Genomic DNA, 24,469 nt, shown 5'->3' with positions numbered 1-24,469 from the left:
CTCGTGATTAATCCATACCTGAAAGTAATCGAAGAACGTAAACAACGTTGTTTATCCGACATTGCAAAACATTTTCTTCGTCGTTTAATTGTAAATGTTATTTGTAACTAACACATAGCTAAAAGTAATCGGAGAATGCAAAATAACGTTTCTTATTCACCATTACGAAACATTTCCTTCGTTATTTAATTACAAGTTGTACCTGAATGGAATTGATTTGCCTGGTCTCACTTTTCCGTGTGATAGTTGCACTAGGACGACGATATGTGCTTCGAATGAATTATGACAATTATATTTTTCAGATCAGAAACACAGGCGTGTCATAAAAATAAAAATCGACGAGAATTTATTAATTGAACGCAGTTTCTACTTAACCGTATTGTTCTCTTCTAAAAATTTCTTCTTGCAATAAATTCGCTACATTTAATCTGCAGATGTATTCTCGTTTTATAATACTTCTTGACGTGCATACAATATAATAGCATGCAACGTTTGTAACAGTTTTAACGTGACTTATATCATAGGTTGTTATTAATGTTCTGTAGTCATGCAATGATAATGGCAGTACAGTAACGAGGACCCTAGCCAATTAATTTAAAAATAAAATAAGATAACATTTTTACACCATTCTTTCTTTATGTCCTAAATAATTCTGTCTAGTTTGAATCTTTGGATCTTGTTCACGCGATGTTTCTGTTTTCCATAAATACTCCATTAAAACGAAAGTCTGTTCTAAAAGTTTTATCCTCCTCTGGAATAATCATTATTTCATCTAAAACACCTGGTCTTCTGTTATTATTCACAAAATAATAAATAATGCCTTCTGCCGCCAATTATTCTATCGTTTTCATTTATTCGAAAAAAACGTTTACATTCGATATTAATTAAAAATCCTACCAAAAGAGATACGCATTTAGTGGGAAATTAACCACAGCGTATAATGTTTTATTAACATCAACAACCATTGATCCAATGAAAAACATAAAGTTCAACCAATGATCGCTTATCGTTCTCAAATTAATACAAAACAGCCGTGATCGTATTTTTTCAATTAAACGATATCACAAGCACGGCCCTGAGTATCGTGTTCCGAAATGGAAAATTCATTTCATCGATAACAGGACGAAAGGTTAGGCTCCTGACAAATGAAAAATCACCGACGCGTTCACTGTGGAAAATACAAAAAGAAGGATCACGAGCCTCCGTGACCACGGTTCAAGCGCAATTCCCCGAAGAAATTCGTTCTCGACGTTCTGCGTCTAACAGGGTCAAAAGAATTGAATCAGCAGGGTCGTATAATTCGGTGGTTAAAGCTAGTGGCAGAGGAGCGCGGTTTATAAAGGTGCGGCAGACTCGCCTTGCGGTCCGACCTCGTCCTTGTTGTTAAGCATAATTGCTATTTATTGCGCGTGGCTTCGCAATTGTACCATGCTGCCTGTAATCCTAGCTGTTACTGGCGTGTTTTAGCGGCGAGTCAACCGCCTTCGGCCACCTTTTCTGCCACGGCTTATCCTTATCTCAGCGACGATCCTTTCATCGCCGATCATTTCAATGACACGATTTTAGCCACATCGAATCTCCACGACGATGTCTACTCATCGTTAGCGACACTAAACTTCAATTTTTATTCGATTTTGTTAATCGACAAGTGTTTTGTGCTTTTGGACACGAGCGAGTGGTAGAATCATCGGCGTTGCCTCGTTGTCCTTGGCCGACGAAATGTAGTCGAAACCGATACCGATTCTTCTTAGATCGGAGTTTCAGCAGAAACACTGTTTTTAAATTTGCTCGCGTGTGCGATTGATATTTGCTTGGACTAGATTTTCGAGCGCACGAACAACGCGTTTGCATGCATGTCACGTCAATGTTACACACGCACAGCCATAAATAGAACGCAAACCCATACAATACTAGAATCGTATTTTGGCCGAGCTTGTTGTAAACAGTTGGTTAACCTCTGCGTCGATCGTTGTTGTTGTCGGCCGAGTCTATTATTAGTCGAGTCTACCATCAAATCTAGTCTCCGTGAAGTGTAGCGTCGTCGAATTTCTGTCCTTGAAGACAGTGTCAGTCAATACTGTGTCGATCAAATGACACGGATCTCTTTGCCAGCGGTGCTGATTGTAGTCTTGCCAACGAACGCATAACCAGGTCTTGGCCCTCCCCAGGGAAAACCTTCGAAGATCGAGCGGTGAAAAATCAACATGGAATACAAGAAATTCCCAGTTCTGTGTATACGTTACATGCTACGAATGTCTATGACAAAGATAGAGAATAGTGGGATGTCAAACAGTTGGAATCGCTTCGAATCTGTATAGTATACGTGGTGACAATTTCGAATAACTTGGAACAGGATTCGAAGCTTAAAACTCTTAAAAGTCTTGATCAGCCTTGAATCTTAATAAGTCCTGAGTCCTTGAACTCTCTTGAGTCGTGATCGTCTTAAAAGTCTTGACGTGGGATATTCGATATTTTTGATCTGAGAGTTCCAGAGTGGAAATGATGTTTCTACGATTGTGGTTCTACGTGGCTTATCTTATTAAAAGCTAATCAAAAATGAAGTTGTCCAAAGTAGTTGTCACTTTCACGATAGAGCACGATCAAGATTTTCAAGACTTGCAGCATGAGCAGGACTCTAAACACTTTAAAGACTCAAGGACTACTAAGATTTGAAACTGACTCAAGACTCCTAAGAGTTTTAAAAGCTTCAAAACCCACTTGAAGTGACTCGAAATTGTCACCACGTATACGATACAGATTCGAAGCGATTCCAACTGTTTGACATGCCACCATTCCCTCTCTCTGTCTCAGACATTCCTGGCAAGTCACATTTTCGTAAAACAAGGTTCTTCTTGTCTTCCATAATGACTTTTTGCCATTCAATTTTTGCACGGTTTTTCCTATGATCCGGTATATGACTATACGAACGTGAAGACCAGTTTAGGTGATGGTAGTCGTGTCGTTTCTAGAGTTTCAGCGTCGTTGTCTGCAGTCATCGCTACTGCCAGCATCGCCATCGTGATTATTCGCCGTCGCAATGACTAACAGTGCGACAAGTCGCCGTTAGAAACACCGAGCAGAGATGACCGCTATATCGGTATTTGTGTTTACCGTGAGACACGCCACCGTGATCCGATCATTACGATTTCACGGTCAGGACGAGTAGAATCTGCGTTGGCAAGTCGCTGTTGCGGCTATATTTTTATTATTCCTTTCCAGCGTACCAGCCATAATCAAGCTCGTATAGTATGGAATCGAGGCCATCGGCATAAATATAAAGCGATTCAATCGTACGAGTTTCTTATAATTAGACCTTTCAATTTGCAAGTGAAATTTCTCTTTCATTTCTGTTCACACGTGAATTATTTAACGTTTCTATTGTACTAATTATTATTCACAGTACCAGTTTAGTTTCTATTAGAAAGCAATCATGTGTCTCGTGCTAATTTAAGCCTGCTACGTTCTTTTCATTATTTTCGACCTAATTATATTTCTCTGACGTTAAAAAATACCTTCGTTCTGATCGAAATGAAAAATCGTTACTGCCACTCTCTCCATAAGTTTATGTTAATTTGCTTATAACCTTAGGAATATTTTTGATGTGTTAAAATGACAGGGAAATTGAGATGTCAGAATTTAAGAATCGGCAGCTTCCACTAATCCAAATCTAGATGTACATATTTCCTATTTAATATAATCTCACGTGGCATAAGGAAGTATTTTATATAATATTCAATTAATAGTCAATTACAAAGTATATTATATCTATTTATATTCTAATTTTGACACACGTTTTTCGAAGCCTGAATAAAAGGACGAATCGGTAATCTAAAAATTCTAACAATTTTGTCAAGTTCATGGTAGATATTTATTTTTGTTTCGTGCTAATCGTGTTTAATTAAAGCGTTAACCTGTTAATTGGAGGGACGGCGTAGCTTGACATTAGAATTACCAATCAATCTTAGACACAATAAATTCTTCTTACGAGGGTGTCTTGTTTTTTTACATTCACGCAAACGTCAGGTTGTTTCATTTGCATGGAAGATAAATTACGTCATATCTACATGTACAAGGAATGGAACCGACCTCACTGAGATTGATTTGTCTTCATTAACTCTCTGAATTCCGTGATTATACAAGTTTGTGTAGTTACACACCTTGGGAAGCAGATTAAACAACTATTTATGTCGTAGATTAATTTTAATAATTCTACTCAAATATTGCGCTATAGAATACGCAAGCCGATTTTACAAATCACTTACACCCATTTTGCGTTTATTTAATATCTAGTTATTAGCGGTTCAAATGCTCTTTAGCAATTTATTACCTTTTATTATTATTATTTATATTATTATTTATACTCGTATTACCTTTTGCAAATTAGTAATAGATTAATAAGTTGTTCGTACTAACTACAACTTTCTAGAAAATGTACTTCATAATCGATTCATGGTGTATATTCCTTATTTACTCGTTTAATATCACATTCGTAGCGAGCGTTATCAACAATCAGGAGAAGAATCGAATCTTTTTCATGTTACGACTTTGCATAAAATTGCCAGCAGGTATATTGCATAATTACTAAATTACCTAATTGTTGTCGTATTTTTACATATTTGTATCTACATAGGTATACTTTACACACAGAGAAGCTAGAAAATGTATTTCTACGTACGTTTATTTTCCAATGAATCGTCTTTTTTTTTTTAGCAAATTCTACATTTCATTTTCATGGTTTCAATTTTTCGTAATCACACCGAGGTACAACTAACTGACACGAAATTTAATGTACTTGAACCTAATTGCTTGGTATACAAATGCCACGATAAGGACAACAAATGGTGTACAAATTGTACTTTTTCCAGCCATTACACGTATGAAAGCTGCACAAAGTTTATAAATCCTATTTCTCATTTTCATTTCATTATAAATGTCGCTTTATCACGTTAACGGTAAACAATTTTATACAGCAGTCTGGCGACTGGCTTGTGAGATATTTCCTACAAATAGAAAAACGAAATACACGCTACCAACGATACTCGATCAATTCGTTATTATGACATTCGTATGCATTTCACGCTGTATTCGTGGTATCGTATTTTGAAACACGTAGCTGAGAGGTGAAAACCGAAAATCACGCGAAAATGTCTCATGGAAAGAAGCGAAGCAAATTGAACACAATTTTTTCCTCCATAGAATGTACAGAGTGTCGGTTGCGATTAAAAATTAGGATATCTTTTAAGAAGCTGATAGAATCAGAAAAATATTCCCGAAAAACTCGCTCGCTTAGCCGATTTTTCTCAATCAATTTACGTCACCGAATTCTGTTTTCGTGCGATATGCTGGTGAAAGAGAATCTTAAAGATCCGCTCCATATTTTTATCGTGGTTACTTCTTCCGTGTAGATTTTCCAATTTTATGAAATACAAAGAAATTGATAAATCATCGATTGGTCCTTTATAAGACGTGATAATTTCGCAGAACTAATTTTTATGCAGATGCAATGCCAAGAATAGGTTTGAGTTTTGCTCCGAACTTTCGTGAACTGTTCAGCTTTGCCCTGAGGAAGAAGCGAGCTGGAATGTTCGGTACAAAGCTCGATGTATTAATAGAAACACGTTTGAAACTCCAAGCATATATGCCATGTAATTATCGTGAATGTTTTCAAATTTGAAGCTTAGATTTTAGCTTTACAACCTAGTTTTTAAACCTACATTTTAATTTACAGTTAATATCTTTTAGTGAAATATTTACTTTGATTCGTAATGCGACAGCGTTTGTTATGATGGGCTGAACGATGCAAAGCACTAAGTGTAGCGTATCACAGAGCAGGATTTTTCGTTTAAATTCTGCGGGGGCGTAAATCCCGCTACGCTTGATCGCCACCATGATTTGCCACGCATTTGCTTTAACCTTTGTGATGTTACTCACAAAGACCGGGTTGAACGTTGACTGACAAACTCGCCAGTAACAATGATATACACGTTTATTATTCAAGCGGTAACTACAGGGTGGACAACATATAATTGACTAATTTCAAAGTGGCGCTATTTTGTAGAAAATGGATTCGTAAATCGATCTACGATTTGAGAACCGTGCGACTCGGCCCACGTTGTTGGAATTTTCTCATCATCTTCCTCGTGTGGATTCTCATAAGCAGACTGTGGATTTTTATAAATACAGTTACATTTATATTCTAATTATCTCACACGTTCGATTGCCACACGAATTTTATATATCCCTACCTGAGAACCCTAACAGACTGAAATCTAATTTTTGCAAAATATCTGCTCACTTTTGTCCGACAATGTTAGCTAAATCGTTCAGAAATTTCAATTTTCTGCTGCATGAAATTTATCGTATTCTAATCATTTAACAAAATTCGGTAACGTGGATCTGCAAGTTTCGCTTGAATCAAGTGATTACTGTCAGTTAGCACAGAAATAGTTCATCTATAAATATATACATCAAATAAGAAAATCGTATCTGCATTGAAAATTGGAACTGAACATATAACAGTTTATATTTCGGACGTATGCGAAATCGATGGCTGGTTGTTAAATACCAAAAATCATTTTTTTCAAAACCACCTTTTTACCAGGTACGCCCACTCTAATTAACGCGGTAGCGTGGCAGCGAACGTGTTAATAACATTTCAAACTACAATGTCGCTTGTACGCAGCATCGAGTGGCCAGGAGTTAATAAACCGGTTTAATACGCACTGGTTTACGTAATTTATATCAGCATATTAGGCGACGATACGCGGAAGAGTTATTTCAAAAATACACACACATGAACACAAGGAAGCGTGAAAATGTCGCGACTAAATGCCACTGCAATCCGTTTGTTCTGGCTAACAGTCGGCCAAAACTGTCACGCGCTAATGACTCACTAAATTTCATCGTGCGTTTTGCAGTATGCAATGCGCGACTATCGGATGTTGTGGTTCTCTAGCGGCTTCGGTTTAATTCGTTTCATTTTTATTCCACGTCTCGTAATTCTTCGTAAATTTCCTAACACCGCAACCTCTCTGCTGGATGGTTTTGTCTTTATCGTTCGCTTCTTTTTTCCCCTCGGTCCTCCCGCTCGGTTTTTCGAGACAGGACTTCGAAACCATTCGGTGACGTTCTGCTGCGAATTCTTTTCAGCGGCTATCAAGGAACTCTGTAATGTAATTATAATATAAAAGCGCTGGAAAATCTCGACCAGTGTTAATTCTTGTCACATCGTCTCACGAGCACAGGACTTCGCGGAATGTGCTGGTCTTGACAACTGCTAAGAACTTTCATATAAATATAAAACTAACGAAAGCTCATGCGATGAATAATCTTCGCGTTTTCGTTCCGCTCTTCGTTTTAAGACTGTTTCATCGTATTGCGAGCAACGCGAACTTCGTTGAATTTTTATGGCCTTTTCCTTTCTTGTTAAGCTTGAACTGCAATACTACGATACAGCACGAATACACTACGTCCTATAACTATAAAATTAGAATTAACTATCCATTGTTTGATTTTTATCGTATTCTCAGTTCAATTTCTCTATAATAAAATATTCTGTTACGATGGTTTTATAGTTATGGAATAAGAATAACTTGGCTTATTCTATCGTCTTTTTTTCTTCTCTTCTTTTTGAAAAAGAAGATGTCTTTTCTCATACGACTTCAAATATGGCAAATATCTTCTCTTGTCACGTTACACACGAAACTTAAAGCTTCTGGATAGTTGCCATAGTTGCGAGACGTACTGTTTTTATTGTATATAATTTTAACATTTTTTCTTTAATGCGAAAAAGCCCACTCGATGTTGTACAGTCTTTTTTATTAAAATAATAACCTTCATGGTATTATCATATATCTACAAATATATAATTAACAGAGTGCAAGCTTTTACGCAAAGTGGTACTTTTGTAAAGCTAATTAATTAAATGGGATCTTTAAAGTAGGAATCCTGTTTCGTCCACTGAATTTTACAACAAATACTACAATTTGGATATTTCGTATATTTCTGCACATTTGCAATTTTAAATTTTCTATAAATGCATAAAAATTCGCAGTCTAAAACGTCTTAGGGACTTGCTATTAACGTTCTGGAAAAAGATAATGGTTCTTGTTAGGATATTAACTGCGTTTCAAAGATTTCCCTTTAAACCTGTAATCTTAAGCATGGCAACGTCTACGTGATTGACAAGCGAGAAAAAGGTATTCTACATCGTCAGAGCTGCGACATTTTTAATCTTCCCGTGTAGCTTCAAAGCCGCCCACATACACCTGTCAATCACTTGTCATTGCTGTATGCACAAGTTCATCCAGCTCATTTTTTCTTCTCTCAATTATATCCTGCGTTTGATATTTGCCGTGTTTTATCATGCAACATGAACCGTTTCTCACGGTTATACATTTTCTTTCTCTCAGCTCGCAACAAGCGTCGGTCTCCTGATTCCGTTCAACTTTGCTTTTTATAAAGCGAGTAATTTCACATAGTCCAGGTACACGATTAACACGATCCTGTATGTACAAGATCCTGTTGAATTTCACTTTTTGGAAACTGATCGATTCAATCACCACGAGTCCTGTTCTCCCGATCCTGTGCAACTCGATTTTTCCAAAAGCGATCATTATCCAGCTACATGATTAGCAGGTATTCGATACCTCGAGGCAGAAATCTTATTGTCATAAATTTATTTATTACAAGGAAACAGCACACTTAATTGCACATTATACATAAGGAAATTGTGAACAGGATAATATTGATAAATTAGCATTCTCCTATGCGCTTTAATTTATGCGCCGGTTGATCGGCGTTGCTTCTCAACGACACACACAGTTGCTTGCACTTTCACACTGACCATCACGCATATCTGTCTCGCGTTCTCTTTTAGCATAGGTCACAATTAATATAAAGATTATGTAAGTCGGTAGCAAGAAGAGATAAAATCATTTTATACGTCTGTTGCGTGTAACGGGTGATTAAGTTGTTTACACGCGAGATGGTTCGAACGATGTTTCAGAATTTGGCTGGTTTAGAGAGCGTATGATGCGTCTAATTGATAGATCTTGTATAGTTGAGTGTAGTATCTTGTAATGCTGGTACAGTGACGTCGTAAACGAAGACCATGATCGAGGAAGACAGTCGATTCCTGCACAGTAATGTATCGTGCATCCGATACTTTACGTTGCGAGACATAAACGACATGGGCCATGATCGTACATACAGCTACACGTGCATCAATTATGCCTAACTACCTGATTGTGCTCTCCTTGACTGTACGTAGTAAGATGATCTCAGGATCTCGATCACGGGGCTTGGTATTTGCCGTCCATGATTTAACGTTCGCGTCTGTGGCAGAGAAACTATATCGCGGCTTTAATAGACATTGGTCGATGCTCGTACTGACAGCTACAGGTGGGTCAGGCTTCGTAAACCGAATGCCATCTGAGAGAACAATAACTTAGCCATTGGGCCGGCAAGCTGATGTGAATGCGGCCCGGGCTATTAATGACCGATAACGCATTGTCATTGAATCGCAGATAATCAGCCCGCAGTCATAATTTACGTACAGCGTTGCAATCGCGCACGGGTAAAAATAGAAGCCGGCGAGCGGCTTTACCGTTTCTGCCTATCAATAGCTTGATAATGAAACAATGCAGCCGATCATTATCCAGTCCTTCCCCTTTATTCTCATTTTTGTATAATTAGACCGTTACTCCACTGATTTTCATAATGCGCCTATCTATTGCATACGAAGCGAGTACCGCGAAAAGAAAACATATGGTAGGTGGCGGCGATACAGCGAGGTCGTAAAATTGGTCAGCAATTAAAATTTACAACTTCCGATGTTTGCAACGGTTGTACTTGGAGCGTTGCTCAGGGCCGTACCATGTCGATGCAAAATCTCTTCCTCTTTCTCGGTATATCTGAAAAGAAATTGTCTGTTTGCCAACGAGATCGATTATACTTTGGATATAGTTATAGATATTATTATACGTTCATTATATTAATATACTATATATTTGTTTACTATCGATTTTTCGGAACATTTTACATCGAAGAGTATTAAGAGACAATATTTAAAAAGATGTTCTTTCTTTGAACTTATTTCCTCAACAGAAGCTTCTATTTCCTTTGACATGTCGATTCTCGGAAACATTCTGCCTAACAAAGTACGTAAAGGTTGAACGTCGACAAAATCAATAATTCTGAATATTTCACTTTTTAATTTAAAGTATCTCACGAATTGTTGATTTTCTAAATTTTCTAATGTTGATTTTAGTACTTGTTGACGTAGGATGCATCAAATAATTTATATTACGTAAAAAGGATATGCATTAAAAATTGCACTTAAAAATATAAACTTCACCTCCATACGTGTTCTTTGCATCCTGCTACGCTAATAAACTAATCACGTGAAATTATGCGCTCCTTGAAATCATCCAACTTCTGTTCGAAACATTTTTCGTTAAAGTCATTAACCGAGTGGTAATCGAAATTATTGCAGCGTGTACAATTGTTCGTTTCGAATTCTTCCGCGGAAAACGTATTCGCACAGATTAACATGGATTCCTGTAACAGGGAAATGAAATTTTTTGTTTCAATCAATTATACACGAGTAGATAAAGAGAAAGGCAGATTAAAACGAAACAAAGGAATCTAATACGATCTGTCTGTTCCTTCGAACGAAAGACAATACACAGAAACGGCTGAAGTCCGCTTTATTTATGAGCGACAACTCTGAAATCGAGAAATTACAATCCTATCACCGTTTTACGATGTGTTTTTTGCAATAGATGGTACATCCGATTGGCACCACGAGTTTAATCGAAAGATTTAGTCGAATTCGCTATTAAAGCGAGACTGGAAAATTGGATTTTAGTTCCCAATGGGCAATCTATTATCATGTAATTCATTTAATTATTGTTAACCTGCTGTAATTTGTAATACTCCTGCTGTATTTTACACGGCGTCAAAGTTAATTGATATCTAATCGAAACTGAAGTACAGACAGCACGTACCTGACAATATGTTTTATATTGAAAGCAGAGTCTAACCAGCTTTGGAAATTTGATTTACTCGTGCTCGATATTAGCCGTGCTTTTCTATCATTCCATATAATTTCATTTTGTATATTATTTGACGTTTTGACGTTGCTTAAGCAGAGATTTCTGTTTCCCTCCAAATTATTTCGCTGAAATAATGAAATTTTAAGCAAAAGGTTACAAAATTCGTAACGACTGGCGGCGATGCAGTGGTACCAGATCGCGATCAATATTTTCCAACGAAATCGGAGCAATAGAACAAACTGAACGAGTACGTGGACGTCCTTTTAAATCTCGGGAAATATGGATTTTGACTTGATCAATGCCTGCAGCAAGCTTTAATTCAAAAACTTAATAAAACAGAACATGTATATTGTGATCATTTCGTTGCATAACAATGCAGGAATTAATTCGTGAATTAATTATTTTAGACAATACCGCTAACAATAGCTGAAAATTACAATTCGAGCATCGAAAATAAGCTGACACCGTTTCATGAATTTAGATCAAATATAAATTAGTATAACAATGATGTACGTTTACCAAATTTCCATTGTCTACTATTATGAAATCATTATTTTATCCGCGGTATAGGAATCATACCAATCTTCCAAAGATAAGAATAAATTAATATCTCGTTAAAATATTTCATCGTTTTAAAATTGAAAATAATTGTGACGATTACTTCGCTTCGACAAAATCCGAGTTTGGTCGTTGCAGCAAATTAGCCACGTACGTTCTGTATATTTCCACATCTTTAAATAATCCTGCGATTGCCCAAACATCCGTATTTTACTGATTACTTTCCTGTCGCACCGTGTACACCGGATAAAAATGCACTTTTAGCGCAACGACTCGGTTGGACAAAAATAAAGTTTGACGCTTTCCTCTTTTTCCTTTTTTTTTTTTTTTCGTATATCTCGACTCTCGCGAGTGGCAAACGGCGCCTAACAGCGGGAACATTTTAGTGAACGACTCGCATGCCAGGAGTTACACGGTAGCAGACACGTAGCCCTCCATGTTTTATCATGCTCGAACTCGTCGACCCACGTAATCCTGAAGATGCAACGCCGTCACGAAGATAGAAGGAAAAGGAATTCGAGGCATTGCATGCTCACGTGGCGTGCGTGTATCTTTTATATTGCAGTTGCCGGTTTCCGCACGTCTCGCGAGAATGCTTTCGGCAAGTTGCCGCGCGGCTTTCAATTCCGCGCGGCACTCGCGTATTGCCGAAACCTGGTAACGAGCACACGACAACCTCGTAACCGTATGTTAGCCCGCTCTGGATTAAAACAGCCGAAAGGACGCGAATTTACACCGCTGGCAAATTCTACTAGGTTTTTTCCTCCGTCAAACGGTCGAGATGCCGGTTGTGTTCCTTCCACGGTTTCATTTAGCGGAGAATTTCTCCAATTTCGCGAGAAATTACATCGGAAGGGTATTTTCGTTGCGACACGCGCGATTAATTATTACGCGGGAAAAAGACGGTGAAATTATATTTTATAAAGGAAATTTCTCAAGAATCTCTGACTGATTAAATTTTCTATTTTTTTCTTTTTTCTTTTTGTTTTAGGTGAGTGATAATGGTAATCGTGGCTTTGATACTTCGGCAGGAGCAAGTGGTGAGTCTGTTCGTGAGTCTTTCTTTCGTTTTATTTAAGGTAGAATTATTTTTATTGATAGATCAGGTTGCTGCATAACTTGCCTCTGTTCGCAGAATCGAGTGTTCGGTGTTGTAGTAAATATAATATCGATATGAACTATGCTCGTAGAGCGTAGGGAAGACAGGAGTAAAATATCTTCCTTAATCTCTTAATCTGTTAGCAGTCCTGTTTCAAAAGCGTGTACTTACGTTGTGTCGTAAAAATGAAACGGTGACGAGTATACTCGTTGAACACAACTTATGCAACTGCTATAAAATTCAGTTAAATTACAACGAAACGACGGTTGGTTTCCTTGAAAAATCAATAATTTTGTTGCTAGAAATTGTTGATATTATATATATTCATAATCTCGTTGCTTAAAGAAAAAAAGGAAAACCAGAAAAAGAAAAATCAAATAAATACTTGGAAATAAAATGATAAATCAATGATTTAATCAGTTCTCGGCGCAGCTGCTCTGAAAGGATTTTAGTTTCTCCAAGAATGTAACAAATACATTGACGAGATGGCAGAAAATGAAAAACAAAGAAAGAAAAAAAGTATACTCAGAAATTTGTAAATATTTCGTCTTTTTTCAAGACAATTCTTTCACCATTTTATTCCGTTCTTTCAGAATATTCTAAAATATCTAAAATTTACAAATGTTTCAATTTTCATAAAAATTTATATTTAAATAGCAAATGGTGATTTTCTCATGACGAGTATACTCGTCATACACGGTTAACAGTTTTAATAATCAGAAAGCCAGCAAGGGCTTTTGCATTGAAAGATCTGGCATCGTTGGATTTTCATCTTTTTCGACCAAACAAATAGAAGAAAGTTGAATAATTTTAACGTCGTGAAAGATCCAATGAAATGTAACAAAGTCAAAGATTTTTACACAACATACGAATTTCTAATTCGATTTGTATTGTCGCAAATCGAATTCGTAGACTTATACAGCGATCTAATGTTTGATATATTCGAACATAAATATTAGCCAACACCCAGCAAGGAAGAATTATAATTAAAAAAAACTATTAGCAGAGATATCGTAGCAGCTGCGCAATATACGACTGAGACCTGGAAATGAAAAAGAGAGGAAAATTTCCATAACGTTTAGACAGTATTAAATAGCAGAAACTGAGCTGCTTTTCTCTAGCACTATACGAAATTAAACGTCACACCCATGCTTTCTTTCTTTTAATTCCTCCTTTCTCTTTAAAACATATTTCTAGTGGATTATAAAATGGTAAGGACCAAAGTGAGTTTATTCGAGCGTAAATTTGTGATATCTCCGCGAGATTCTTTTTCCTGGTTGCCTTACACGTATGGCTTCATATTTTACAATTTATACAATTTGAAAAACGAGTCATGGTCGATATCTTTTATCCTTTTCATTCGTTTCGTATCTACAATCCACCTTGTAAATATCCTCCGTTTATTTTCCAACACTTTGTACAGTGCTGCTCGCGATTATTCGAACAATTAAATGGAAGTATTTCGCTTATTTTTGACAGAGTGCAATTTAATTAAAAAATTGCAGAAAAGAAAATCCAGCACGATTGTATCTTCTGCTGTTGCAGAATATCATTCACCGCACGATTTATTTTCGAAAGTTAGTTATGCGGTAACAAAATTGGCACTTGCAGATGTCAAAGATTTACAGATCAGTTTTGTTCTTCGGTTGTTGGGTCGCAGATAAAATAAAGATGGTTCTTCCAAATTCAGAAAGTATCTAGCAATGGTGTTTCAGACCAGATAACACTTCCAGGAATCGTGTATTTAATTTTAATATGTTGTTGATAATATCTTAAATAAACGGTGTATACTTGACGTAATACACAATAGCTACGAAAAATATCTTCCTATGAAGAACTCTTTTATCACGCCCTATACATTCCATTTAGACATAAATGACATTCGTTATATACAAATATACATTCCATATACATACTTTCACAATATGTATGAAATTTTCCTCTTCATATCAAATTGTTTATAATCAATATAAATCATATGACGTTTAATACGTTTGGATCTAATGAATTAGTAAGTAAATGTTGTAATACTTTTTGTAGCAACTGCATACCTTTTGGTTCTACAAGAACAAAGAAAGCAATAATTTCTTATCGATTCCTACGTTTTATATCAGGCCAAAATGTCTACTTATAAGCAGCAATGTACATACGGTAGTAGAACAAATTGTATTGTCGATGCAGATAATACGTTTCCAAAAATGGACCTTTTCTCTTTTCCATCTGATGAAAACGAATGGCTTTTTTCGCCTGAAAATCTTCTCCTTTCTCTCCGTATGATTGTCCGATTTTGGCTTTCTCTTCCTGTAACCATTTTTCTTAGACTATCTATTCTCTTTTATTTAGACTTTCTTTTTCCCCGCACGCTCTCTACTGGCGTTTCTGGCTTTTCTGCCTCTGGTTGCCGTGGTTTCTCCTTTGAAGAGAAAACGCAGGGAAGAAAGAAAGGAAGAAAGGATTCATAGACGCTTTGTCGCAACAAAAGTGATGAAAAATTGTCGAGTCTTGGAGACATTATTCTTGCAAAATGAGGGGAAATAATGCCAAAGGGAAATATTATTTGCCACCTAAAAGCCTTCCGCTCCCTTTATGTTCTCCCATGGCCGATGGAATCTACACCAATGCTTCTTGCTACAAGCATATAAAGTTTCCAACGATAAAAAATATCTCCTTGTTTGAAGTTTTAAACGACCAAGTCTCGTCTTAAAAAATCGATGGGTATCTGCGAGCGAAGACAAGCGGTAAATTAATGAGGGAGCACGAAACGCGTAAAACGCAACTTTTACCTGGACACTCGAAAGAATTTAATAGAATTAGATATAAGAATTTTTATTAAATACGTAGATCTTTAAATGAGTTTAACGAGCTTCAAGAATATTGCAGTTTTTGTTTTAATATTAACAAAATTCTTTATTCCCTAATAATGACGATGTTATCAATCTGACGACAATCGTTGCACTGAAAAGCTCTTTTCACGGTTTTTTTTTAAACACAATGTCTATTAGATGTATAAAGGAATAATAGAAATTTTCCAGAGAAACTCGGTATATTTAAAAAGAATTTAATCGATCACTACTTGCTGTATTGTCCTTTAAACCAAATTAGAGTTTTACTGAAAACTGGATCATTTGTTTGTAAGTTAAATTTACAGTCGGAATACAGTTGAAGATAAAACTCCTCATTCGAGATATTTTTAGTTCAACATACGTAATATTAAATTATTGCATAATTCTTACTGAAAGTCTTGAAAAATGTTCAGTCTGTCATTTCGAAAGAATCGAACGTTTTGCTACTCGTATAAATAAAGCGTAAATGACGCGAGAGTAAGAGCAAATTACTACAATTACGTTGCAAGTTCATCACTCACCGAATAGCGAGAATGAAATTGAATTCCGAAATTCACCAGACTCTCAATTGCATTCAACACTGCATTCGTTTGCCATCAAAACATTTGCTCGATATGTCTATATTAGACTTTCAGATTTTTAGATTTCTGATACGAATATCCGTCCATTAAATTTTGTCTATTAAAAAATTAGGTTTCTCGATGAACGATAAAAATCCTATCGGAATTAGCTATCGAAAATTATTCATAACGCTTATGCGACTGAAAAATGCAAAAAGCTGGCATCACAAAACCGCTGAAAGTATTAGGTTGTTCGAAAAGTGTCTTTCCTTCGCAAATGTTTTTTACAACAATGCATTTTCATACAAACATGGAACCAAGTCTGTGAAATGCCGCGGTGTTTGTCTCAACAAAACAAAATGGATCGTACGTAATTCGACGAAATAATATAAAACAATAAAACATAGTGCGTCTATTGTTTCCTGATAAAACGAAAGAAACTTTCCGGACAACCTAATACTATCTGTTCGTAATCACGTACTTTCTCCAAGCGTAAGGTGGTGTAAGATTATTTGACATTATTTTCACGCAATTTCGTTTCATCACGCAGAAAGATTAAGTTCTAGTGTTCCTTATAGTTTGTATTTAATCAAACTATTTCGCGCGGTTCGTTTGATTTAGTTTGCGAAAGAAACAAAAAATGCGATTTATCGTTTATGCAGGTTTATTACGATAAAGGTTTTTACGCGGCCAGTGAAATTTCTACGCTGTACCGCATGATTTCGCGGTTGTGCTTGATTTTCAGGTGTTGTTCAATGTTGCAATAAAGTAGCTGAGTTGAGCAAAACATTTTCACCGGACGCTGGTAATATTGTACATCGGTAATCTCACATTTCTTATAATAATGATGATGCATTCGTTTTTGAACGTCTTAGAACCTTCTGTTTCTTAAATCGCGAGCAGCTGCAGTGTATCAACAAAACGTTTTAACTTCATTGTAAAATTTCAGTTTTCGTTCAATCGAGAAAGTTAGATAATAGGGAATTATGCAAAATGTCGACGAAGAAAACAAACAGCGAGAACAAGTTTAAAATAAATTGTACAGCACAAGTCCGAAATGATATACTATCAAAAAAAAAAAAGAAAATTCATTTGTTTTACGTTTATTTATTCAGCAGAAATGATTCAACAAATATAAAAGAAACGAAAGAGAGAAGCTTACGCATAAAGTATCTTACAGATTATTATCTTGCTATTTTTAATACTATTGCGACGGTAGACGATATTCTTGGGCATAAAATTCTCTGAAATTAGCATTGCATTAAAATTTGGTTTCTAAAATATAGTTTGTAAAATTAATATCTAAATGTCTTGTAATATTTGACACAGTAAGCTTACTTCCAACAAAATGAGCTTTCTGGAAAGTTTTGTGGTATAGTCGACTTCCTGTTGTTATTGACGTCCGTGGTCTCTTACATTTACATTCAAATTCTTTTCATTTGCAATAAAAAAATTAATAAAGGACAAGCCCACTTTATGGATCTATAGCAACTTTCTTGCAAGAAACATCGAACACACCGGTTACGCTTTAATCATCGAAATAACCAGAAAATTATGTATTCTTCTTCACAGGAAATAATCTTACAAATTAAATACATAGTACGATTGTACACGTAATTAAAATTAATCGAAACTGATGCCAATTAAGTCTAATTATATATAAACATAACATATATAATATATCAGTATACAAAGTACGTATGTTGATTAAATATAGAAAATTAATTTGTTAGTTTATAAGTCGATCAAATAGCCGAAAGCAGCAGCCACTTGGTTTTTGAATCACTGAATCCTGCTTGTTGACTCCTGAATCCTCCCTGCTGTTGAAATTTTCTTTATCGTGAAGTTATGAAGCTTTAAATACGATTGTCATTTTCGCAATATTTGCACAGTTTTTAATTTTAGTTAAAAAGAAAATTTTCAACTGAAGCTTGAAACATCGAAAGTTTGTCTGCATTTGAAAGATATAGGAAAAAGCAGTTCGTTCAGTTGCAAGGAATTTTATCGTATCTTTTTTCGAAATTCGTAACTTTTAAACGAACGTTCTGAAAGGCGAAGCAAAAATACGAATTCGAAGTTGAATCGCACCTGAAGTTGAAAATGGGGTGGAATTGAGTATGCATGGACAGAATACATGCTACATACATCTTTTTTTTTTTTTTTTTTTTTTCGTGGAGGAAATCCGCACGGACACCCGCCGCTTCTAGGGGGAAGAGCGGCGTGGTAGTGTCGGACTCCAACCGACTAAAACCTCCACGATGACCGTCCCTACTGCGACCGAGGGGCGCCCGGGAACCGCTGTGGCGACACACCGGGCCCCCCGCGCACGACACTCTGTCCGTATTACGTCTCGCACTCTCCCAGGGGCCGTCCGGATCCCCAACGGGACTGCTTGGTGTCTCCCGGGTGCTGGAAGGTCCAGCACCAAACTTCAATCCCCTTCGGAGATCGCTGCGGCTCTCGCGCGTCCACGGGCACCGCCGCGCAATGCCACGTACATCTACGCATTAATTAACTTCCTGACAAAAACGAAGCCGTTAAACTTCCGAATCTTACGATAACAAATGAGGGAAATAGCAAAGAAGGACGATGATATAGTTCTACATGAATTAGAATAGTTTGAAAAGATTTTACAACAAGATATTCAAACATCTTGTCAGTAAAAGTCTCCCTTATTGCTGATACCAAATTGTTAATTATAAATTTGATATTTCTTGAAAAGCAGGCTCGGTAAAAGTGCTATAATTGTTAAAAAGATTCACTTTATGATACGAATGTCTAATCCTGCTAGTTTGCAACTGTTTCATTTACGAATTTCACGTCATAATTGTTCACATGAACTGATTAAAGTCATCATGTATATGGATGCAAAATCTCTGCATATGGATATGTGGAAGTTGTGAATTACCAGCATTTTGCATCTCCTCATTCACAATAGCAATTGACATTTAGTGACCCCGCGATACAGCGCTCGGCCAATCAATAGACAGAAAAATTTATTCAGCTTTGGATCTCTCCCTTGCCATACAGTATATCATTACTGCACTATTACTCCAACTATCAGAGTAGGCGGACACTTACGAGCATACAAAACTATTCAGGGGCGTCTAACAACCATCGATTTGTAAATTGCGACATCGTCTGTTCTCTTAGGTTTTCTACAAGAATCGAGAACTTCCGAGAGATACTACATAGCTGTTCCACGTGCGATATCGTCTGATACGTGCAAATTGAAATTCGGAATAAATACGACATAGAAATTTGGAAATTTTTAAAAATTCTCTGTATTCTGAAGAAAGAAATCTGAACAGAATTCTGCAAATGTTTTAACGTACGTCGAGACACTATCTATGGGAAGAACATGGTCGAAATGACGACTGTATTCTTTGATATCATTTTCCCAGTGTTTTGTGCACCAACGTGCAAATTTTACGTGATATTAAACGACTAGGCTGCGGATTTTTCTGCAGATTTTTATGAACGTAATTAAAAATACAGAGATTCGTTTTTCTCATTAAAAATTGTAAGAGATACTCTACTTTGGATATTTTATATATTTTTATATATCATAGGAATTCCGTGTGTTTTTTCCATCTTTAAACTTAGCATAAATGCATGAAAATCCACAGTCTGTTAATGGCCAAGCTTCACAGGTTCTTTTATCTTGCATCTGCATATTGCGACGCAACAATATCGGATAAAACTACTTCAAAATAACACGAAGTTACGTCTGGCAGAAGATTCGTTGCATTCCATTTATGCGGTATTGCTGATGCATTTTTTAAGTATCTATTTTCATTTCAGAGATTAAACTTTCTAGAGCTATTATACGCGGTTCTGATTCGCGAGAGCCAATCGCAAATCTTTGGGAGCTTCCGTGCTTTCGTGAAAGCTTGGCTGCATATAATCCATGAAGATGAGAAGTCGGTGCTTCTCGCCGGAAAATATATTCTACGTGACACGTGGAAAATTCCCGCGGGTATTAAAATATCTTATCGTGCTCGCACACAGAAGTCGAGCAGATTCTTCTTTCTTCGCCTTATGGTCGAGGAAAAAAGCTGCGCAACTTTTATAAGACGCTTCTGTGTAATCTAAAACTTTGTATCTATTCAGAAACTTCCGGCCTGCGGTGGCTTTCGAATGTTCATAAATGTATTTATTAAATTGTTTTCCTCCGATACGCGTATAATACACGTGAAATATCGCGTGGAAGATCTGCTAACAACAATGGAAATATCAATCGGGAATATCACGGCATTTTGTAACGATAATGCATTTTATCGCAATATCATTAATGCAACATCATAATTATCTTTCATAAACAATATTTCAATATTAGTAAGAAATATTATACACGTAAGATACGAAAAATATTATAAACAAGTCATATAACAATTTATGGGATATTTTACAGTAGTTAGAGAACTGTATTATACGGTTATTTTCGTTCTCTCATTGTTCGTGATATTCAAAGGAAAAACATCTAGTAATTAAAATACGAGAGTCTTCGACTAAATATTTTTACCTGAATGAGTTTAACAATACGTAAACAACAATTTAGTCAGACATTAATTTGTTATGCAATTCTTTTACACAACATGTTTATATTTTTATTTATCACATTTTTGGTTTATAGTTTTGTCAACTTTGAATTTGATTGCACAATTAATAAAAGAGCAAACAGGAAATAATCCAATATTACAATAATTGAATATGTTAAACATTTAGAAAACATTGCACTCCTTTCTAAATATCTTACATGCCTATGAATAATTATATAAATTCAATAGGCAGGATAATATTAAATATAACGTAACAGTTAAATGAATGCAAACGGGTTAATTCGCAAACATTCCACTAAAAAATTGTAAAAAATGAAAATTTGTTTGTAGAATTGCTTCTTAATTTCAAATGTTTACAACAATTTATGAGATAGGGACATTTAAAAATTCATTGGCTCATTGACTATTACCTTAATCAATGAAAGCTTGTGTTACTTCAAAAGGGTGTATTTTTGAATAACAAATATTAAAATTTGAAATTCGAACCATATGCATAAAAGATGATAGAAATATATATTACATTGTACGTATAATCATGTATTCGACATTGGTATATCACATAATCATTGTCATCGACATTCATCTGTTTCACAGAACATCTGTGAAACATCTGCCTTTTACATATCTTTAATTTTCTGCAGGTAACTCGATAAATATCATTTCTATTTATTTATATTCATTCTAACGAATAGTATGGTATAGCAATAATATAAAATTAATAATATTATTTCTGAATTTCAAATTCATACAAACTTTTTCCATTTGTTTCATCTCTTCAGAATACACTGATAGACTCCTGACAGTATACTGATTTAGCGCTAACCTCTTAGGATATTCCGCAATAAACTTGATTATTAATGCTGGAAAATTATATAAATACCCGTGAACTGCAAAAATACGGCATCGTCGCGTCGCGTGTTGAAATAACTTGTTACCGTTGATAGGAACGTCGTTGTACGCTTATCGCTGTTTATCGCTTAGCTCTAATCAGGACCGAGTCTCCACATTTAACGATTTGAATTTGTTGCTGGCAGAAAATAAACATAGTAGACACGTGTAATGTATTGAACAAGTATTCTTCCAACTGAGAGCAACATATTTTCCTCAAGAATATCCAGGTAATCTGTTCCTGGATGAAGCATGTTACATGTTGCTAATCTTGATACATGAGTTTGTTTAGGTCTAGTCTCAACATATTTCCGGAAAGCATGTGCAGAACTCTCGCTTTATTATGGCATGTCAATGGAATGGAATAGCGAGCAATTCCATCATTTTTGTTTTCTTCTCTCTTTTTTTTTTTTTTTTTTTGTTTGACTCCAATGAATTTTACAATTTATCCTGTGAGGACATTTGGTAAATCTTTTCAGCTGGCAATTGTAGATACAAGACGCAGATGCTTTCTCATTAGATCTGTCCATGTGACTTTAAGTGTAGCAGATTTCTGTGCGAACGTGTTGTTTTATCGTTGCGGGAGAAGGTCATTAGGGCGCCTTCTGTGAAGTTTTCTAGATAGGTTGGCTGCCTAGAGTTCCTTGACTAGGTCGTTAGGGTGATTGTCTAATCTGGTTCTTTCACTCAACAGTATAAATTCCTCAGCGACTGAGAACTGATTTTCAGATCTCTGCTAATCCAACATGGAAATCCTCCTCGGAAAAATTCTCCATTGTCAAACATAAACAAATTATTAATACACGAGATAATGCTAAAGCCAATTTAGACATACGGCAAATACGTGGCAGTGTTTCTGGCTTAAAAGGTATAAGAAGATGGCAGAATAGGAAGCTAAGAGCCATAGTGAATGAAGATTAGTACATTCCAGGTCACCAAATGAACGAGGAAACTGACTATTCCACAGTAGGGAAATAAATTGTTCAACTTAGCAAAAGGTACCAATGGCGACTACAGACATCTCGATAGTCTCACAGTGAATCTTCTGGACACCTGCGAGGGACAAGAAAAACCAAGAAAGGCACCACTTCCTCCAACTACTCTGTAGATTGAACGAAGCCAACCGATGACAATGTGATGTTCCAATAGGGGTATTCGCTTTCAAGACATACATAAATCACTATAGTCAGTGCTAAATATCGTTATTTAATAGATTGTACATAATAAATTAAAAAAAAACGATTTCAATGGGAAATATTAAAAACCATGATAGACACACCTTGGTACACGAAACGATGCACCAGAATCTCGAGATATCTACGATAAAAGGAGAAGTGAAAGAAAAATATCAAAGTTCATCGCATAAGCAATCATCCGAATCCAGTAATCACCCAACTGTTGGACTGTACAGACTAAAAAGACACTGCCTCTAGAACTGCACGAGAGATTCAACTGAAAAAGAACGTTCACTCACATAAAACCAACTGTAAATAATTTAAAATTACCATGTCACTGTACCGTGTTAGTCTAACATATAATTCTCGATGAGAATTGATTGCCATGTATTTGGAAATTTAAAAGAAAAAGAAATTGTCGTATATATTCTTTAATCCTTTCGTCCCTGATAATGCATCGGTTTATTTGAAATATTCCGTGTTCGATAAAAATCAATGGTATCGTGTAGCTTCCTTCGATAAGACTCTTTTATTTCAATTCTGATGAAATAGATTTTGAAGGGCCAACAAATTCGTGTATTTCGTTGGGAATTAACATCTATATTTTTCTATCGCGTCCCTTTGAAATGTGATATTCGACTACGTTTTACGTACGATTGTAGGACTGCTATCAGAAAAATGAATTTTTCTCTCAGTTCACTACAATATCAATTATTTAATTAATTAAGAGTAGAAGCCGATCGTAGTATTCAGTTCCTTTCATTAAAAACATTGTCCCAATAAAAAGCAACTTAACGCGCATTAAAGCGGCGAACAACTTTAATATTTAATTTCCGCGTTGTTGACTTTGAAATAATAAAATGCAACGTAAATATCAGTTTCATGGTTTCCAGATAACGATTTAATGCTTCGGACGTTAAAGAGTTAGTGAAAAAGATAATTTACAAAGATCAGCTCCGCGCGTTTATTATTAATACGAAGTGAAGTAAAAACAATTGCGGAAATGAAGCAAATTCCACGATCGCGAGGAATTTACAAAACCTGGTAAAAGCGCAGTTCTCGTTCGTTTGTTACGAAGAAACAAAAAGTCCAGTACGTTGCTCGGTAGAAAAAAGGTAGAGATGCTTATGCGTGAAATTCAAATTTTAAACGGATACAGAGGAGCCACGATACTTCTAGTAGCAGTTCCTGAAGAAACTCCGCTAATACTTTACAATTTCGTCGGTATCTACGATTTTTTTCGAACTTCAATATATACCGAACAGGGCTATTTTAAAAGATAGAAAATATCAGATAAAAATGTGTGACAAACAATTCCAAGTACTTTTATCGTATATTGCTAAAGCTAAACCTAAACTACAACCGATTGCATAAACGCAAATTAAGCGAAAGAAGAAATTAAGTAGTAAACTGTTAAGGAGCAAGTTCAGTTTAATGTTTATTAATAAAATGGTCGAACAACAAAAAAATTACAAAATATGTTGCAAATAACGTTAAAAGATTCAACACGTGGTTTGGGTTATGGTTTGATTTAATTGTAGTGAACGAAGCTTGATGTTTATCAATGACAGAAGGTAAACAGTAAATAGCTAAAAAAGAAGCTTAATTTCATGTTTACGAATAAAATAATCGAAGAGCAAACAGATTAGAGAACATATAGCAAACAACAGTGTAAAAACTTCAACAAGTGGTTCGAGTTAGCTCTAGTGGGCAAAGTTTGATTTAAT

The 24,469-nt window shown here is 35.8% G+C and overlaps 1 protein-coding gene and 1 long non-coding RNA gene across 3 annotated transcripts in view; one reads left to right on the top strand and one right to left on the bottom strand.

The window, feature by feature from the left end:
• The window catches only part of LOC132909054 (uncharacterized), a 517,795-nt gene that overhangs the window by 270,665 nt on the left and 222,661 nt on the right, over window positions 1-24,469 (bottom strand). The window lies entirely within an intron of this gene.
• Window positions 1-24,469, top strand: part of LOC132909026 (CCR4-NOT transcription complex subunit 6-like) — a 464,578-nt gene that overhangs the window by 429,629 nt on the left and 10,480 nt on the right. Inside the window, exon 4 of one of the 2 annotated variants that reach the window (XM_060963620.1) lies at window positions 12,607-12,798. The exons of the other annotated variant lie outside the window; for it this stretch is intronic. Within the exon in view, the coding sequence (XP_060819603.1) occupies window positions 12,607-12,614 (8 nt within the window). The 3' untranslated portion in view covers window positions 12,615-12,798. Of the gene's footprint in view, window positions 1-12,606; window positions 12,799-24,469 lie in introns of those variants that run through there. 2 annotated transcript variants of the gene reach the window in all.

Source organism: Bombus pascuorum, chromosome 7, assembly GCF_905332965.1.
Source record: "Bombus pascuorum chromosome 7, iyBomPasc1.1, whole genome shotgun sequence".
Classification (NCBI taxonomy): domain Eukaryota; kingdom Metazoa; phylum Arthropoda; class Insecta; order Hymenoptera; family Apidae; genus Bombus; species Bombus pascuorum.
This window is presented reverse-complemented; position numbering and strand designations above follow the sequence as displayed.